Genomic DNA, 19,128 nt, shown 5'->3' with positions numbered 1-19,128 from the left:
ACAGTCTTTTATAAGCTTATAGTCTTCCGAGCTGAACCGCAGGATTGTGAGGATATAAATTGTCGCTTCTCGGTGCTCAGGTAGGAAATAACGAGCTGTCAACGGAGTCCTTTCTGCTCAAATACTCCGTGGAGCTCTAGTCTGTGGCTCCACCCACCACCGGACACTGGTTTCACAGTCTTTCCTCATTTCCCAGCTGTCCAGCTCTCCCTCTGCGAGAAGCAACATGTTTGTCTTTAACTTGTTTTCAGCAACCACCTGGACTTTGTTGGCTCTCTTTTTCGTCCTTTTCTTGCTGTGAGTAGTTTCTATAACTGTCTCAGTAGGTTAATTTTAGGGTCTTATTTTGGTTTTAGTCTTTCCATTTGTTGTTAAACTGTTGCATTATTGATCAATGTTTGTGAAATAACTATAACTCTGTGTTTTTAATAACATAGGTATGGCATTTGGCCATATTTTTTGTTCAAAAAACTGAACATACCGGGACCAAGACCCTTGCCGTTTGTTGGAACACTTCTATCCTTTAGAAAGGTAATGGCACGTGAACAAACCGTATAGCGAATAAACATTGTTTTGTTACCAACGCATTAAAAATGAGCTTGGCACTGATCGCTTGACTTGTCTATGATCTGTTGAACATGTTGGAAGCTTAGAGTCTTGGATCTTTTAACACTTGTTTTTTAAATTACATTTCTTGTAGGGATTAGTTTCTTTTGCCCGTGAATGCCAAGCCAAGTACGGGGATGTCTGGGGGTGAGTTGTTGTTTCTTCTCCTCCTACAGGTGACGTCAGTTGTAGAAGAAGTACTCGTATCCTTTACTTGAATATGAAGTAAAAGTACAATCAAGTAGCCGTGCAACTCCTAAAACAAATCAGAGGGTAATTAGGATATCGATGGCCAAAGTGTAAAACCTCCATATCTGAGTGATATGATGATCCAGGAAACGTGGGGAAAACCCTCCTATCTACACTGTGATTTTCTTTTCTTTTTCTTTTGTATTATGTATTGGGTATACTTAACAAATAGCACTCTGCAAGAAAACAACACGCATTTTTTAGATAGGCGGTTTTGCTCTTCGGCCATATGGTGTTTTTTTTTTTTAAATAAGGTGTCACAAGAGCCAAACAATTGGGAACAACCGGTTTAATCTTTCTTAAAGCATGTCAATGTCAAATATCCTAATCATGTAGAATGTTAATCTGTGATGAAACCGGTAACTTAATCTGTCAACTAGTGTACAAAGTAAATTACAGTTGCGGAAAATTGAATAGTAAAGTATGGAAGTAGTAGTAAGGACTAGCACAAGGTCTTTGATTTAATGTAAATTCTAACTTTCCACCACTGGATGGCGTAGTTTATTGTGAATGAAAAACATGCTAAAGAAAGGTAAAGATATGTCTTTCTTTGTAGGAATTGGCTAACATTTTGACCATCATATATTTAATTCTGCCTTATCTCATTTAACTCATTTAGACTGTGACGTTGTATTTTTGTATTTTTTGACATTGTATTTTTTTGTGCAGGTTGTTTGATGCACGAGTACCAGTTTTAATGGTAGCAGACCCTGAGTTTATTAAAACTGTGATGGTGAAGGAATGCTACTCTACGTTTACCAACCGCAGGGTAAGAGACTCATCTTGCTGCATGTTATCAAACACCAGAGAACATGGAAATTCAGCATTCATGAAAAGAAAGTTACTTCTAATGGTATGGGAAATGGTCTGTTCTTAGACCAACATCATTAGGACAATGGTATTATAGCCCCCTTATCAGGCAAGTTCAAAGCTCAAACTTATTTTGCTGAACAGCAAGGGAACAAAAGGCTGCTAACTCTGCCTCATTCAAGTTGAGAGGAAGTTTGGATGTGTCGTAATATCCTGGAGTTTAGAGTCAGAGGTTTATGCTTGAGGATTACACCAGACCGCACACACAACTTCTTGTGCAACTGGAAAAAAAACTCTCACAACATTCTTAACTGTTCTACAAGTGAGCAGTAAGACACATCTGTGCTTTTAGTAAAAATGCACAACTTAGACTGATCCGCCTGAAATTTGGTTACATGAATGTCAAAACGCTGCATTTTGACATCTCTATTAACAAACATGTCACGATTGATACAGTTATATTTTTTATTTAGATACATGTTATCCTTTTATATGACCTACACAAATTAAAATAAAATACAGAAGACACCGTTCTATAGAAAGAAAGTTACATTTCTGCACAGTATGATGTATCGGCTCTTATACAGGAAGTCAAATTATTGGGGCAGACGAAAAAAGGAGGAGAAATGTCAGAGGAACTCTTCTGTACAATAATCTAAACATTCAGTTGAATTGATGTCATGTTCACAGGATAATCCAGTTGCAGGTCCTATGGATGATGCAATTACAACAGTTAAAGATGAGAGGTGGAAAAGAATACGGAGCACTTTATCACCGTGCTTCACCAGTGGAAGACTGAAACAGGTTGGTTTCCTTTCCGGCCTCAATAACCTCTCCTCCACTCTGCTTCCTTTGACCTAGTCAGGATTCCCACATATTTGGACTGTAGACGAGGGCCATTGTAGTAGTTAACCTGTCAATTACAAGGTAGCCGCACACAAAGAATACCCTGCTTCATTTTATATTTGACTCTAAATGGGACCATCATTGTCTAATTGATAATCATGCTGAATTGAAGAAGACTTAAAACTAGTGACTATGACCATAAACTGGTGTTTATAATGTTTACTGAGGTAATCAAGTGAGAAGAGTCATTTTATCATTGACTTCTATACAATTTTTGCAACCGGAGGAGTCGCCCCCTTGTGGCCAGTAGAGAGAATGAAAGTTCAAGGCACTTCCGGATTGGCTTCACTTTTCAGACCAAGAGGATGCCACCTGGCTGTTATATTGTGAAAATGTGGTGAACACCCCCTCCACCCCCTCAAGTCACGTCACATGTGTCCGTAAACTCTAAATCAAACTATAATTTTGAAGCATGCAGAGGTGATATCATAGATATGGTACAGCCATAGTAGCACATCTTTTGAATCAGACATCCGCTGAGAGGAACATATTAGTGTGTGGCGCATCCCTTATAACAGCTGGATCACGTCCTGGAAAAGTCAATAAACAATGATCACTAGAAAAGAGTGGAAACCCTGCTAATAGACAGTATGTCTACAATTGTTTGTCTACACATATAGACCCACTGAAAGAAGTTGGCATAAATGGTAGACATGTATACCTACGTTATCAACATTAAACAACTTTCTTTGAAAGGTTTTTCCCATCGTGGCTCGATATGCAGACCGACTCACTGAAAAACTTGGACAAACACATGTGGATGAATCTCTGGATGTAAAAACGTATGTTGATGATCTGCTTTATGCCATCAAATTTACATTGTAGGACTGTCCTCGACCAGAGAGGTTCTTAGTCGACTAACAATCTGTTATAATGTTAGTTTGTTTGGAGTACTGTCTTATTGTGAAGTCCTTGTCTTGTGCGTTCTCTGTGTTTCTGCACTTCTTGTCCCGTGATCGTCCGTGATTGTCTGTCTGCCCTGTTCCCTGATTGTTTCACCTGTGCTGCCCTCAGTGTTTCCACCTGTTCCTCATTACCCTCCTCTTGTATTTAAACCCTGTTTGTCTTCTGTCCCCTTGTCGGATTGCTCCCCGGCCTATTCCAGCCCCCCGTGTCCTGCCGGCTCCCCAGCCTGTTCCCGGCACCCCCGAGGCTAGTTTCCCCGAGCCTAGTGCCCCCGAGCCTAGTGCCCCTGTGTCTAGTGCTGCCGCCTCGCAGCCGTCCCCAGTCTCGGCTGCCGCCTCGCATCCGTCCCCAGTCTCCGCTGCCGCCTCGCAGCTGTCCCCAGTCTCCGCTGCAGCCTCGCAGCTGTCCCCAGTCTCCGCTGCCGCCTCGCAGCCATCCCCAGTCCCCGCTGCCGCCTCGCAGCCGTTGCCGACACTGGTTTCCCCATCAGAGTCCCGTTCCCCCACCAGAGTCTCCCGGCTCCCCTTCCTGTCCAGAGTCCTGGTCTCGCTCTACGGAGCCCCCGCGTCCTTCGACCCGTCCCCCAGAGCGCATCTGTGCGCCTGATGGCCGTCCTTTGCCCCGCCCTCCAGACTACTGCTGCGCGCCTGGTGGTCGCCCTCCGGCCATGCCCCCGGACTGTTTCTGCCCGCCTGGTGCCCGTCCTCCGGCATGCCCCCCAGACTACTTTTTCCCGCCTGATGGCCGTCCTCTGGCCAGGCACCCGGACTGTTCTTGCCGTCTTTGTCCTGTCTTATTGTGAAGTGCTTGTCTTGTGCGTCCTCTGTGTTTCTGCACTTCCTGTCCCCGTGATCTTGTATTTAAACGATGTTTGTCTTCTGTCCCCTTGTCGGATTGTACTGTTTTCACCCGTCTGTTGGATGTCCCGTGAGTTCTATGCCTGTTTTTGCCTGTTCGTGTTTCTGCCTGTTTTGTCCCTGTTTTTGCTCCCTGTTTGGATTCCTGTTTTTGTTCGTGCGTAAGACCAGTACCTGAGTTTTTGTTTATTAAATTTACTTTTTAATCGTTGCAACGGCTTTTGGGTCCTCTCCTTGGTACCAGAACCTGACACAATCATACAATTTGTTGTTAGTTTGTTTGATCGAGAGATCTGTAAAACTGAGTTTCTCCAAAAAGAAATTGCACAAAAGCACCACTTTTAAATATTGTGTTTACCAGAGGTGTGTTCATAACTTTCTTGGAGGAAAAAATGTAATTCAGCTCGGAAAAAATGCAAAAAAAAGACAAATCAACTCAAGAAATGATAGTCGACTGAGACCGAAATGGCTGATTAGTCAATATAAGAAGGGTCACCCTTTTTATATTGTCATGAAATATATAACACATTGTAGCATTTTAATTCTTCAAAGAAACCACCTCTCTTTTCCGCCTAGATTCGTGGGCCCTTATAGTTTAGATGTTGTGACCAGTGCCTCCTTCAGTGTTGAGGCAAACGCCATAAACAATCCAGATGACCCACTTGTTACTCATCTCAAGAAGATCCTCAACGCCAGACTGTGGCCTTTCTTTCTACTCAGTACGTCCTCACTCCGCCTCGGTTATTGGCAGAGATCATTTAATTGTGTCAGTACCTTGGAATCACGAGATGTACACATTTTGGGAAACGACCCTTTGGTCTTCTTTCAGTGGTATTTCCCTTTGGCGCCCGTTTGGCGAAGCTCCTGAAACTTGAGATGTTCCCCAGTCTCAGTATGGATTATTTCTACAACATCATCAAGAGCTTTAAAGAACAGCATGGGGCAGATGAATCTGTAAGCATGTCATCTCTACTAAGTGAAAATCATGTTAAGGCATATCTCAAACCTTTTGCGTTTGTTCGCTCGTAAGAGTTGAATGGGCCGATCGATACCACCCTCTAATTTGTGTTGAATGTTCTCTGATCCAGAGTCGAGCAGACTTCCTGCAGGTGATGATTCAGAACGAGATACCAGAATCGGACATAAAGAGTGAAGAAGATCAGCCGAGTAAAGGTGTGTAACTCATGAAGGACGAGGTGACACTCTGTTCTTCAATTATATTTGAATTGTTCTGCACCGCCATCAGCTCCTTCAGCTCAGGAGAAACACACCTAAAGTCCATTTAAGAGGCACTTCTTATGGCAGCCATTTTTCACAATCTTATTACATTTTATAGAACAAACTACTTATGATTAGTCCCGAAAATAAAAGGCAGATTAAGTGATCCTGGTTATTTTGCTGTTGGCTTTGATAACGTCAGACGTAAGCATTAAATGTTTCCCTTTTTCTAAACTATCTTTTAAAATTATTTTGACAACAATTAATAATTATCAACAATAATAATAACAGGAGTACAGTAGCTTTGAATAAGATGTACGGTATTCTTTCAAATGGAAAACACGTCTTTTAGAGTATGAGCAAATGTCCGTGTTACGCGCAAAGCTGAATGTCAAAGTCTCCGCTCGTGAAAGTAGTTTTCTTGCTCAACATTTCTCTTTATATCGTTGTAGGTTTGACCGACCACGAGATCCTCTCTCAGGCTTTCATTTTCGTCTTTGCCGGCTATGAGACCACCAGTGTCACTCTCACTTACCTCCTTTACAATCTGGCCACCAACCCTGAAGCGTTGCAGACCTTGCACGAAGAAATCGATGCCAACCTACCGAGAGACGTACATGTCATTTTGCATGTGATCTGTTGCCATATGTAAAATACACTTTTCAATAGCCAACGTTGTATATTATTCTAATCCTCGCCTGTTTATCTTTTGCCCGTAGGCTCCACTTCGATACGAGGACGTGGTCGGTCTGGAATACCTGGACCATGTTTTGTCCGAGTCCCAGCGTTTGCTTCCCACTGCACCTCGGCTCGAGAGGATGTGCAAAAAAACTACCGAGGTGCACGGCCTCACCATCCCTGAAGGAACAATGGTTACGGTTCCAGTGCACTTGTTACACAAGGACCCACGCTTTTGGAGCTCACCTGAGCTTTTCAGACCCGAGAGGTAAACATGCAACCACTAAGCTTCCATTCTTTTCATTCATGAATCTACGAGAGAGAACCCTCTTTCCGTGGAGGAGAATGTAACCACAAGGTCCTACGCACATAATCTTCTTCTTCAGATGGACGTTGGATGTTACACAGCTATTACGAAATTGTCGATGTTAAAATTTTCATTTTTGCGGGCCACTTCACGTCAATGTTGGCTCATCAGTTGAGAGATGCAGCAGCTGATAACATGTAAACAGTGGCCACATGCAACGTTACGGAAATAATGGTGAACTATAAAATGTAGTGCAACAGTAGAACAAGTAGACGACATGAAGTAAGTGTGCTGTCATACTAATTTTGTGATGCAAATTAGGAAATCATATCTATCCAATGTTTAGTGTTTATAAGACAGGTCCACTCTACTGGATAGCTCTTGTGATTACATACAAGTACAATTATAATTTCTCAGAAATCAATACATATTGCTGTATTGCAGTTTGTATGCCTGACTTTTTATACCTTTTAAAACTTTGACCTTTTTAAGATTTTTACCTTTCAAACTTCATTGTAAAAGAAAGGAAAGATGACAATGGTCGACCTGTGTTTTTTGAGAATTATTGTGAGAATGAAATATGAAGAGAAAGAATATACATTTAAATATGAAGACATATATGTGATGAATATGCATTTCTTAATCTCGAAGAATGTGAGGTTTACCAAACAGGACAGAGTGCAGTTCTCCATCTGTCCACTAGAGGTCCTCTGACTTTCCCCCTGTCCCAGTCACCAGACTCGCTCATCCTCCATGCTCACCTGTTCCCCATTCCCCAATCATGACGTCATGATCTCAGGAGCATCTTTGTGCCCACCTGTACGTGCAGGTTCAGTAAAGACGGCGGGGAGGAGGTGAACCCGTACGCCTACATGCCGTTCGGGCTCGGTCCTCGTAACTGCGTCGGGATGCGCTACGCCATCCTCACCATGAAGACGGTTCTGGTCCGTCTCCTGCAGAGTTACACCGTGGAAACATGCAGAGACACTGTGGTAAGGACAGCACACACATCCATGTGCATTCAGACTGTCATGCTCCTCCGTTGCCATGCCCCTAATTTCACATTTATTTCTCCCTTTCAGATTCCGTTGGAGTTTAATTGGATGCTCCAACCGAAACAGCCAATAAAACTCAAGTTTGTTCCCAGGCAATAGTAATTAAAAAAGCAGTTTCTCTGAATATACCAGGTGTCTGAATTGCTCAGTTGTTTTAACAACTGCTGAAAGGATATGAATTAAAGTTGTATGCATCAAGTGTTTAGAATACTGACACTCATATTTTAATCCACCTAATATCTGATGGATCAAATGTATTTCATTCATTTAAAGGAAGTGTGTAACATTGTAGGGGAACTAATTGGGGGTTATGTAATATAATATGCATGAATACATTATTATTAAAGTTGATGACAACTGTTGTTTCTGTCACAATAAATACCTTTTTCAAATCACTTTTTTTTTCTTTTTAAAAAAAAAGTTCTATAACGTTCAACCACCCATTTCGTTTCATCTAATTTTGCTTTAGCCTTTCTTCCCTTTTTAAGCACCATGCATCAAGATAGACGGCATACCAGTATTTTTTTCTCCTGTGTTTAATCTTAAAGTCTCTAAATTGGCTTTGTTTGCTGAAGCATCTTCCTGCTTGGTGAATCAAGAGCGTATTTACATTAAGTAGCCAAACTGTTGGATGGAGTATGATTGATTGCTCTGTACAGTCTTTTATAAGCTTATAGTCTTCCGAGCTGAACCGCAGGATTGTGAGGATATAAATTGTCGCTTCTCGGTGCTCAGGTAGAAAATAACGAGCTGTCAACGGAGTCCTTTCTGCACAAATACTCCGTGGAGCTCTAGTCTGTGGCTCCACCCACCACCGGACACTGGTTTCACAGTCTTTCCTCATTTCCCAGCTGTCCAGCTCTCCCTCTGCGAGAAGCAACATGTTTGTCTTTAACTTGTTTTCAGCAACCACCTGGACTTTGTTGGCTCTCTTTTTCGCCCTTTTCTTGCTGTGAGTAGTTTCTATAACTGTCTCTGTAGGTTAATTTTCGAGTCTTATTTTCTTGTCGTACGATTTGTTGTTAAACTGTTGCATTATTGATCCATGTAGGTGAAATAACTATAACTCTGTGTTTGTAATAACATAGGTATGGCATTTGGCCATATGCTCTTTTCAAAAAACTGAACATACCGGGACCAAGACCCTTGCCGTTTGTTGGAACACTTCTATCCTTTAGAAAGGTAATGGCACGTGAACAAACGCAAACCGTATAGGGAAGAAACAATGTTTGTTATCAAAGCATTGAAGATGAGCTTGGCACTGATCGCTTGACTTGTCTATGATCTGTTGAACATGTTGGAAGCTTAGAGTCTTGGATCTTTTAACACTTGTTTTTTAAATTACATTTCTTGTAGGGATTAGTTTCTTTTGACCGTGAATGCCAAGCCAAGTACGGGGATGTCTGGGGGTGAGTTGTTGTTTCTTATCTTCTCTCCTCATACAGGTGACGTCTGTTGTCCAAGAAGTACTCGTATCCTTTACTTGAATATGAAGTAAAAGTACAACCAAGTAGCCGTGCAACTCCTAAAACAAATTAATAATTAGTATAGCAATGGCCAAAGTGCAAAACCTCCATTTCTGATCAAAATGATCCAGGAAAAGTGAGGAAAACCCTCCTGTGTGATTTTCTTTTTGTGTTTTGTATTATGTATTGGGTATCCTTAACAAATAGCACTCTGCAAGAATTTGTGTATTCACATAAAAAGGGCATTTTTCAAAATGGTAGGTTTTGCTCTTCGTCCAACGGTATGGTGTTATTAATACGGTGTCACAAGCCCAAACATATTGGGAACAACCGGTTTAATCTTTCTCAAAGCATGTCAATGTAAAATATCATATATTACAGTTGCGGAAAATTTTATAAAGTAAATGACTGCTTTTTTAAATGTTCATGTTTAATAACTAATTTAGACTGTGACATTGTATTTTTTTGTGCAGGTTGTTTGACGCACGATTACCAGTTTTAATGGTAGCAGACCCTGAGTTTATTAAAACTGTGATGGTGAAGGAATGCTACTCTACGTTTACCAACCGCAGGGTAAGAGACTCATCTTGTTGCATGTTATCGAACACTAGAGAACACTAGAGAACACATTTGGAGTCAGTCTTTTATAACTCATGTCCTTGTCTTTATTATTTTTCAAATTACACAACACTGGGAAGGTTCTGGGAAGAAAGATTAAAATCAAAAGAAAGATACTTCTAATGGTATGGCAAATGATCTACTTTTATCCACATGGTTACGACAATCTTATTATAGCCCCCTTATCAGGCAAGTTCAAAGCTCAAACTTATTTTGCTGAACAGCAAGGGAACAAAAGGCTGCTAACTCTGCCTCATTCAAGTTGAGAGGAAGTTTGAATGTGTCGTAATATCCTGGAGTTTAGAGTCAGAGGTTTATGCTTGAGGATTACACCAGACCGCACACACAACTTCTTATGCAACTGAAAAAAAACTCTCACAACATTCTACAAGTGAGCAGTAAGACACATCTGTGGTTTTAGTAAAAATTGGACTGATCCGGCTGAAATTGTTACATGAACGTCAAAACGCAATATTTTGACATTAACAAACGTGTCACGATTGATACAGTTATATTTTTTATTTAGATACATGTTATCCTTTTATATGACCTACAAAAATTAAAATCAAATAAAGAAGAAACCGTTCTATCGAAAGAAAGTTAAATTTCTGCACAGTATGATGTATCGGCTCTTATACAGGAAGTCACATTATTGGGGCAGACGAAAAAGGAGGAGAAATGTTGGAGGAACTCTTCTGTACAATAATCTAAACATTCAGTTGAATTGATGTCATGTTCACAGGATAATCTAGTTGCAGGTCCTATGGATGATGCAATTACAACAGTTAAAGATGAGAGGTGGAAAAGAATACGGAGCACTTTATCACCGTGCTTCACCAGTGGAAGACTGAAACAGGTTGGTTTCCTTTCCGGCCTCAATAAACTCTTCTCCACTCTGCTTCCTTTGACCTAGTCAGGATTCCCACATATTTGGACTGTAGACAAGTGCCATTGTCGTAGTTAACCTGCCAATCACAAGGTAGCCGCACACAAAGAATACTCTGCTTTATTTTATATTTTATTCTAAATGGGACCATCATTGTCTAATTGATAATCATGCTGTATTGAAGAAGACTTAAAACTAGTGACTATGACCATAAACGGGTGTCAAGTGAGTAGTTGTCATTTTCTCATTGACTTCTATACAATATGACTTTTTTTTGCAACCGGAGGAGTCTGTCGTACCAGTTGGACCACGTCCTGGAAAAGTCCTAAAAAAAAAGATCCCTAGAAAAGAGTGGGAACCCTGCTAGTGCAAACAGTATATGTCTACAATGGTGTGTCTATAGTCTTACCATATAGAGGCTAGAATAGACCCACTGAAAGAAGTTGGCATCAATAGTAGAAATGCATACATAATGTAGTGTCACGGGTTGTCCCTATGGCTGGCTAGAGTGGGGCAGTGCAACAGAGAGCTGAAAACAGGCACAATCAGACGGTATAAATAAAAATGAAGGTTTATTTTCTGTCCCACGAGCAACGTAATTTCCATAAATCCAAAAAATATTTTTAAAAAGTCCATTAACAAACATAAAGCATCCCGGAGGAGAAAGTGGTTATTTAACCAAAACAGAACTCAACACTGCAAAGTCCTGGGTACAAGGTCCTCCTCTTCGTAGTCCTTTTCTCCTCTTCCGCCTCTTGCACCTTCTGCTTGTCCAGCTCCTTCCTCTCCTGTGCTCTCCGCTCTGCTCTTTAAGCTTCCCAGCCCTGCCTCAATTAGGTGCCCTAAGCACCTGCAGCTGGGTGAGTGATGGCACCTTCCTCACCTTTCTTTATCTGGGCTAGCACAGCGCCCAGACCCACCTCAGAAGCATCTGCCTGGATCACAAACTCATTGCTGAAGTCGGGGGCAGTAAGGACTGGTTTCGAACACAAGGCCCACTTCAGGTCGCCAAATGCTTCTTCTGCCGCCAGGGACCATGTCACCATACATGAGTATTCGTCGTCAGTTCTGTAAGAGGGGCAGCTATCATAGAGAAGTCAGGGATGAACCGTCTGTAATAATTGGCCAGGCCCACAAAAGATCTCAACTGCTTCTTCGTCAACGGTTTTGGCCAGTCTTTGATGGCACAGAGTTTTGCCTCATGGGGTTTGACAAGGGCCCGCCCAATGGTATACCCCAAGTAGTTGGTCTCCCCGAAAGCCAGCTTACACTTCTTGGGGTTCGCTGTCAAGCCTGCCTGCCTGTTGGAGGGAGTCCAGGACCCTCTGCACACGCGGTAAGTGGCTTTCCCAGTCTGGGCTCTGAATCACCACATCATCCAAATAGGCCGCTGCATACTCTCGATGGGGTTTCAGTACCTGATCCATCAAGCACTGGAAGGTGGCGGGAGCTCCAAACAGGGCATCATACGGCACTGCCAAAGGCCTCCCGGGGTGGCAAAGGCAGTCTTCTCCGTTGATCCTGCAGACAAGGGAACCTGCCAATACCCCTTTGTGAGATCCAAGGTGGTTAGGAACCGTGCATGGCCCAGGCTTTCAATTAGCTCATCGACACGAGGCATGGGATTTTCTGAAATCATTACAGAAACGTACTGTTTTATCAGGCTTGTCCACCAGGATGATGGGGCTTGACCAGGCACTTTTGGACTCCTCAATCACGTTCAGTGCCAACATCTTCCTTACCTCCTCGTCAATCAGCTTCTTGCGGGCCTCCGGCACCAGATACGGCTTTTGGTTCACCGTTTTTTTCCGGATGGGTACGTACTTCATGTTCCACCAGGTGAGTGCAGCCTGGGAGGGATGAAAAGATATCCTGATTACCCTACACAAGATACTTTGCCTGCTGCAGCTGGTGAGGGGAGAGGCCCGGGCCCAACTGCACTTCACCCCGGGCAGGTTCTTTCGAGTCTCTGGGGGGAAGACAATCAAACAACGCCTCTCTATCATGCCATTTCTTTAGGAGGTTAATATGGTAGATTAGCTCACCTTTCCTCTTTCATGCCATGTTCATGCGTTTGGGACCGGGGCGTCTCTCCATTTTGGAAAGACCAGTTATGGAAACGTTGGGCCATGCTAAATTTAGTAAGCCCCTGGCGGCTCAAAATCTTTCTTTAACTGGTCATAGTCTTGGGCAATATTGGCCTCTACATCGTGAAATGCTTTAAGTGCCTCACCAGATAGGAACGGCGCCAGGAGTCCAACCCACTGTGACCTTGTCCACTCTTCTCGGGCTGCGGTAGCTTCAAAGGCATGAAGGTAAGCTTCCACATCGCCTGTTTCTCCTAGTTTAGGGATGAAGTCAGCTGCCTTGGGTTTTGACTTAGGTACCTGTTGGAGCTCCTGCTCCTTCAGTTCATTGGCCCTTGCTTGTTGTTGCAACAAGGCTGCGCTGACTTCTTGCTGGGCCCTCTGGCTCTCCAACAGCATCTGCATCAGTGGCTCCATTTTGCCAGGAAAAAGAAAATTGTGCCAAGTCGTCAATGTCTTCTCTCAATCATCCGCACTTCGGCCCCAGTGCCCACATTCTCCACCACCTGTAGTGTCACAGGTTGGCCCTATGGCAGGCTAGAGTGGGGCAGTGCAACAGAGAGCTGAAAACAGGCACAATCAGACGGTATGAATTCAATTTAAGGTTTATTTTTCTTCCCACCAGCAAGGTAATTACCATAAATAAAAGTCCATTAACAAACAAAACATCCTGGAGGAAAAAGTGGTTATTTAACCAAAACAAAACTCAACACTGAAAAGTCCAGGGTACAAGGTCCTCCTCTTCGTAGCACTTTTCTCCTCTTGCACCTTCTGCTTGTCCAGCTCTTTCCTTTCCTGTGCTCTCCGCTCTACCCTTTATTAAGCTTCCCAGCCCTGCCTCAATTAGGTGCCCTAAGCACTGGATGAGCTATGCAGCTGGGTGAGTGGTGAGGCAGTCTGGGAGATGTAGTGTCGACCCTGGCGGCCATTTTGTAGTGTGGGCGCTGATCATGAGTTGGAATGTAGCGCCCCTCCACTACCTGTCCCCTTGTGATGCCACAGTACGTTATCAACATTAAACAACTTTCTTTGAAAGGTTTTTCCCATCGTGGCTCGATATGCAGACCGACTCACTGAAAAACTTGGACAAAAACATGTGGATGAACCTCTGGATGTCAAAACGTATGTTGATAATCTGCTTTATGCCATCATATTTACATTGTAGGACTCTCCTCGCCCAGAGAGGTTCTTAGTCAACTAACAATCATACAATTTGTCAACTAACCTATTAGTTTGTTGAATCAAGAGATCTGCAAAACTGAGTTTCTCCAAAAAAAGGAATTGCACAAAAGCACCACTTTAAATCTTGTGTTTACCAGAGGTGTGTTCATAACTTTCTTGGGGGAAAAAAGTAATTCAGCTCGAAAACAAAAGCATAAAAAATGACAAATCAACTCAAGAAATATTAGTTGACTGAGACCGAAATGGCTGATTAGTCAACTGATCGACTAAGAAGGGTCACCCTTTTGATATTGTCATAAATAAATGAAAAATTGCAGCATTTAATTCCTCAAAGAAAAGACCTCTCTCTTTTTTTCGCTTAGATTCGTGGCCCCTTATAGTTTAGATGTTGTGACCAGTGCCTCCTTCAGTGTTGAGGCAAACGCCATAAACGATCCAGATGACCCACTTGTTACTCATCTCAAGAAGATCCTCAACATCAGACTGTGGCCTTTCGTTCTACTAAGTATGTCCTCCCTTCGCCTCGGTTATTGGCAGAGATCATTTAATTGTGTCAGTACCTTGGAATCACGAGATGTACACATTTTGGTAAACGACCCTTTGGTCTTCTTTCAGTGGTATTTCCCATTGGCGCTCGTTTGGCGAAGTTCCTGAAAGTTGAGATAATGCCCAGTCTGGATTATTTCTACAACATCATCAAGAGCTTTAAAGAACAGCATGGGGCAGATGAATCTGTAAGCATGTCATCTCTACTAAGTGAAAATCATGTTAAGGCATATCTCAAACTTTTTGCGTTTGTTCGCTCGTAAGAGTTGAATGGGCCGATCGATACCACCCTCTAATTTGTGTCGAATGTTCTCTGATCCAGAGTCGAGCAGACTTCCTGCAGGTGATGATTCAGAACGAGATACCAGAATCAGACATAAAGAGTGAAGAAGATCAGCCGAGTAAAGGTGTGTAACTCATGAAGGACGAGGTGACAATCTTCTAACATTTTATAGAACACACGACTTATGAATAGTCCCGACAATAAAAGGCCGATTAAGTGATCCTGATCATTTTGCTGTTGGCTTTGATAACGTCAGACAAGTTTAAATGTTTCCCTTTTTCATGTCTAAACTATCTTTTAAACTCCTTTTGACAATACAAATTAATAATACTCAACAATAATAATAATAACAGGAGTAGCTTTGAATAAGATGTATTATTTTAAATGGAAAACACGTCTTTTAGTGTATGAGTAAATGACTGTGTTACGCGTGAAGCTGAATGTCAAAGTCTCCGCTCGTGAAAGTAGTTTTCTTGCTGAGCATTTCTCTTTATATCGTTGTAGGTTTGACCGACCACGAGATCGTCTCCCAGGCTTTAATTTTTGTCTTGGGTGGCTATGAGACCACCAGCACCACTCTCACTTACCTCCTTTACAATCTGGCCACCAACCCTGAAGCGTTGCAGACCTTGCATGAAGAAATCGATGCCAACCTACCGAAAGACGTACATGTAATTTTGCATGTGATCTGTTGCCATATGTAAAATACACTTTTCAATAGCCAACGTTGTATATTATTCTAATCCTCGCCTGTTTATCTTTTGCCCGTAGGCTCCACTTCGATACGAGGACGTGGTCGGTCTGGAATACCTGGACCATGTTTTGTCCGAGTCCCAGCGTTTGCTTCCCACTGCACCTCGGCTCGAGAGGATGTGCAAAAAAACTACCGAGGTGCACGGCCTCACCATCCCTGAAGGAACAATGGTTACGGTTCCAGTGCACTTATTACACAAGGACCCACGCTTTTGGAGCTCACCTGAGCTTTTCAGACCCGAGAGGTAAACATGCAACCACTAAGCTTCCATTCTTTTCATTCATGAATCTACGAGAGAGAACCCTCTTTCCGTGGAGGAGAATGCAACCACAAGGTCCTACGCACATAATCTTCTTCTTCAGATGGAGTTACACAGCTGTTACGAAATTGTTGATGTTAAAATTTCCATGTTGGCTCATCAGTTGAGAGTGAAAGTTCATTCTTGACTTTGATGCAGCAGCTGATAACATGTAAACAGTGGCCACATGCAACGTTACGGAAATAATGGTGAGCTATAAAATGTAGTGCAACAGTAGAACAAGTAGACGACATGCAGTAAGTGTGCTGTCATAATCATTTTGTGAAGAAAATTAGGACTTTTATATCTATCCAATGTTCAATGTTTATAAGACAGGTCCATTCTACTGGATGGCTCTTGCAATTACATACAAGTATAATAATTGTTTTTCAGAAATCAATATATATTGCAGTTTGTATGCCTGACTTTTTATACCTTTTAAAACTTTTAACTTTTTTAAGATTTCTACCTTTCAAACTTTTTATTGTAAAATATTATTAAAGAAAAGAAAGATGACGATGGTCGACCTGTGTTTTTGGAGAATTAATGTGAGAATGAAATATGAAGAGAAATAATGTACATTTAAATAGGAAGACATGAATATGTATTCCTTAATCTCAAAGAATGTGAAGTTTACTAAACAGGACAGAGGCCTCCGGAGTGCAGTTTTCCATCTGTCCACTAGAGGTCCTCAGACTCGCTCATCCTCCATGCTCACTTGTTCCTTATTCCCAAATCATGACGTAATGATCTCAGGAGCATCTTTGTGCCCACCTGTACGTGCAGGTTCAGTAAAGACGGCGGGGAGGAGGTGAACCCGTACGCCTACATGCCGTTCGGGCTCGGTCCTCGTAACTGCGTCGGGATGCGCTACGCCATCCTCACCATGAAGACGGTTCTCGTCCGTCTCCTGCAGAGTTACACTGTGGAAACATGCAGAGACACTGTGGTAAGGACAACACACACATCCATGTGCATTCAGACTGTCATGCTCCTCTGTTGCCATGCCCCTAATTTCACATTTATTTCTCCCTTTCAGATTCCGTTGGAGTTTAATTTGCTGGTCCAACCGAAACAGCCAGTAAAACTCAAGTTTGTTCCCAGGCAATAGTAATTAAAAAAGCAGTTTCTCTAAATATACCAGGTGTCTGAATTGCTCAGTTGTTTTAACAACTGCTGAAAGGATAAGAATGAAAGTTGTATACATCAAGTGTTTAGAATACTGACACTCATATTTTAATCGACCTAATATCTGAAGGATGAAATGTATTTCATTCATTTAAAGTAAGTGTGTAACATTATAGGGGGACTAATTGGGGGTTATGGAATGTAATATGCATAAATACATTATTATTTGAGTTGATGACACCCATTTTGCTGTTTTGGTTTCAACAGACTCAAAAACTATGTTTTGAGAGCCAGTATGATCGCTTTGAGGTTGTAGTCCCCGTTTTGCCTCCCACCTCTTAGCTCCCTCCTCCCACCAGGAGGGGCATTTTAATGTGAACATAATTATGTATTAATAAACAAACATATTCCTAATGTGTCTATAACTTTCATATTAAATCTACTTTCCTCTGATGATGACATTCATGACAAAATAGGCCTATTTGATATTTGTATATATATATATATATATATATATATATATATATATATATATATATGATTACAGTGAAAAAAATGTTTTGCAAAAAAAAGTTTGTTTGTGTATATATAAAACACACTTTTGTTTGCAAAACATTTTCACTGTACCTTTTCACAAAAAAACTAAAATGGTTACCTTCAAAACTTTTTATTTTTTAAGATGTTTACCTTTCAAACTATTCATTGTAAAATATTAAAGGGGCGATGGTCCACCTGTTTTTGGAGAATTATTGTGAGAATGAAATATGAAGAGAAAGTGGCAATAATATACATTTACATATTAATACATACATGTGATGAATATTCATTTCTTATCCTGGAAGAATGTGAAGTTTACTAAATAGGACACTGGCCTCCGGAGTTCAATTCTCCATCTGTCCACTAGATGTCCTCTGACTCAGTCACCCGACTTTCTCCTCCATGCTCACCTGTATTCTCTCCACTTTCTCCTTCCAGATTATCAGTGTTACTTTGTTCCTTTTCTTCTGTTCTCACCATGAAGCCAGTCTGCTTATGTATCTTCACTTTTTAATCAAATCACTGAGCTCTTCCTGTCTGCCTGACAAATAGAGTTAATAAACACAGTGCTGGTAGAAGTAACAAGTAATCTTACAAGTAAAAGTGCTGCATTTTAAAGTTCATCAAAATATACACAAAATACCAAAAGTTGAATCATGCATCATACAGAATCTCACCACTACCGTGCCTTCATAAGGAGTGCCTGTGCACTGTTCCATGTTAGAAACATTTATATTATATTATCATATTATAATTATTGATGGATTAATGTGATCAGCACTTAAATACATACATAAACTGCTGGGAAGTTTTATTAGTTTATTAACCTATTTGTTGAATTAATAATCACATCCTGAGCTGTTAGACAAATATAGTACAGTTAAAAAGTAAGTAGAAATAGTAAGAAAGTAGAAATACTCAAGTAAAGTAAAAGTACCGGTAACACTTTATAATAACACTATTGAGCATTAGTAAAGCATGAGTAAACACTTAATTCATAATTGATCAAACATTGATCTAACATGAACACTCATTAGTAACTCATTAGTATGCAACTCATGCTTTATAAATGATGAATTAAGTGTTTACTCATCCTTTACTAATGCTAAATAGTGTGTTGTTATTATAAAGGGCTACCAAAGCACTTGAGCAAATACTTAGTTACTTTCCACTGATGCTGCCTTGTTGGTGTGGTTGCCATGCACAAATATTGTTTTTAAATTCGCTCTGACCATAAGTTGATAATATAAATATCCACAAAACTGATCAATACCAATCATACAAAACCCCTCAAAGTCTCTCTCGTTTCAGTCTTCAGTGTCCTTCTTGACTTTCTCTTTCTTTTCCGTAAGTTTCAACCCTCCTCCGTCTCCAAACTGCTCTGAAACAATCCTCGGAAATGACCCCCATCCATCCAACCCCCCCTTCCCAGTGGAAAAGTCCCGGGCTCTCTCAGCCGGGACAGGAACCGCCGGCCTTCCTCCCTCCGACTCTCCCTCCTCCACTTCAGTTCCCTTCAACTCACCGTAATCCGCCTCTCTGTTGTGAATGAACGAACAAAAACCACACAAAAGAAAAGAGTGAGACGTCATACCCGTTTTTGGTTTAATTGATGACACAATGTAAAGATGAAAAACAGATTATATGATGCTGTTACGGGGTCAGATCTCTTCTCATCAGTGTGGTTCTGGTTTCATTCCAATACTTCTCATCAATGTTTGTTGTAATTCTATCAAAATATCTGCTTGTTG

General features: G+C 41.5%; 2 protein-coding genes across 3 annotated transcripts; both read left to right on the top strand.

Annotated features, from left to right (window-relative positions):
* Nucleotides 1-60: 60 nt before the first annotated feature.
* Nucleotides 61-7,950, top strand: LOC306747057 (cytochrome P450 3A27-like). 2 transcript variants are annotated; one of them, XM_079230058.1, is made up of 13 exons: nt 61-297; nt 438-531; nt 701-753; nt 1,525-1,624; nt 2,356-2,469; nt 3,268-3,353; nt 4,911-5,053; nt 5,164-5,288; nt 5,423-5,507; nt 6,005-6,165; nt 6,272-6,498; nt 7,367-7,529; nt 7,620-7,950. In XM_079230058.1, exons 1-13 carry the CDS (start codon nt 227-229, stop codon nt 7,689-7,691), a joined length of 1,494 nt encoding a protein of 497 aa, XP_079086184.1. In that variant the 5' UTR covers nt 61-226; the 3' UTR covers nt 7,692-7,950. The 2 variants fall into 2 exon arrangements, with proteins under 2 accessions (XP_079086184.1, XP_079086183.1); XM_079230057.1 differs by lacking the exons at nt 61-297; nt 438-531; nt 701-753 and having other exon boundaries at nt 1,419-1,624; nt 6,005-6,171.
* A 511-nt stretch (nt 7,951-8,461) lies between these two features.
* On the top strand, nt 8,462-17,310 carry LOC306746452 (cytochrome P450 3A40-like). The gene is made up of 13 exons (XM_079229368.1): nt 8,462-8,544; nt 8,681-8,774; nt 8,949-9,001; nt 9,532-9,631; nt 10,419-10,532; nt 13,686-13,771; nt 14,194-14,336; nt 14,447-14,565; nt 14,700-14,784; nt 15,165-15,325; nt 15,432-15,658; nt 16,499-16,661; nt 16,752-17,310. The coding sequence occupies exons 1-13, from the start codon at nt 8,474-8,476 to the stop codon at nt 16,821-16,823; spliced, it is 1,488 nt and encodes a 495-aa protein (XP_079085494.1). The 5' UTR covers nt 8,462-8,473; the 3' UTR covers nt 16,824-17,310.
* The last annotated feature ends 1,818 nt before the right edge of the window (nt 17,311-19,128 follow it).

The sequence above is a fragment of the Taurulus bubalis genome (assembly GCF_910589615.1).
Source record: "Taurulus bubalis genome assembly, chromosome: 14".
Taxonomy (NCBI): Eukaryota; Metazoa; Chordata; class Actinopteri; order Perciformes; family Cottidae; genus Taurulus; species Taurulus bubalis.
This window is presented reverse-complemented; position numbering and strand designations above follow the sequence as displayed.

Bases quoted from the DNA above. Each gene is read 5' to 3' on its own strand.
- LOC306747057 (XM_079230058.1), top strand. From the start codon at position 227: ATGTTTGTCTTTAACTTGTTTTCAGCAACCACCTGGACTTTGTTGGCT. The intron at 5,054-5,163 runs GTACGTCCTCAC...GTCTTCTTTCAG, and splicing joins GTGGCCTTTCTTTCTACTCA to TGGTATTTCCCTTTGGCGCC. The intron at 5,508-6,004 runs GTGTGTAACTCA...ATATCGTTGTAG, and splicing joins AGAAGATCAGCCGAGTAAAG to GTTTGACCGACCACGAGATC.
- LOC306746452 (XM_079229368.1), top strand. From the start codon at position 8,474: ATGTTTGTCTTTAACTTGTTTTCAGCAACCACCTGGACTTTGTTGGCT. The intron at 9,632-10,418 runs GTAAGAGACTCA...TCATGTTCACAG, and splicing joins CTACGTTTACCAACCGCAGG to GATAATCTAGTTGCAGGTCC. The intron at 14,566-14,699 runs GTAAGCATGTCA...TCTCTGATCCAG, and splicing joins AGCATGGGGCAGATGAATCT to AGTCGAGCAGACTTCCTGCA.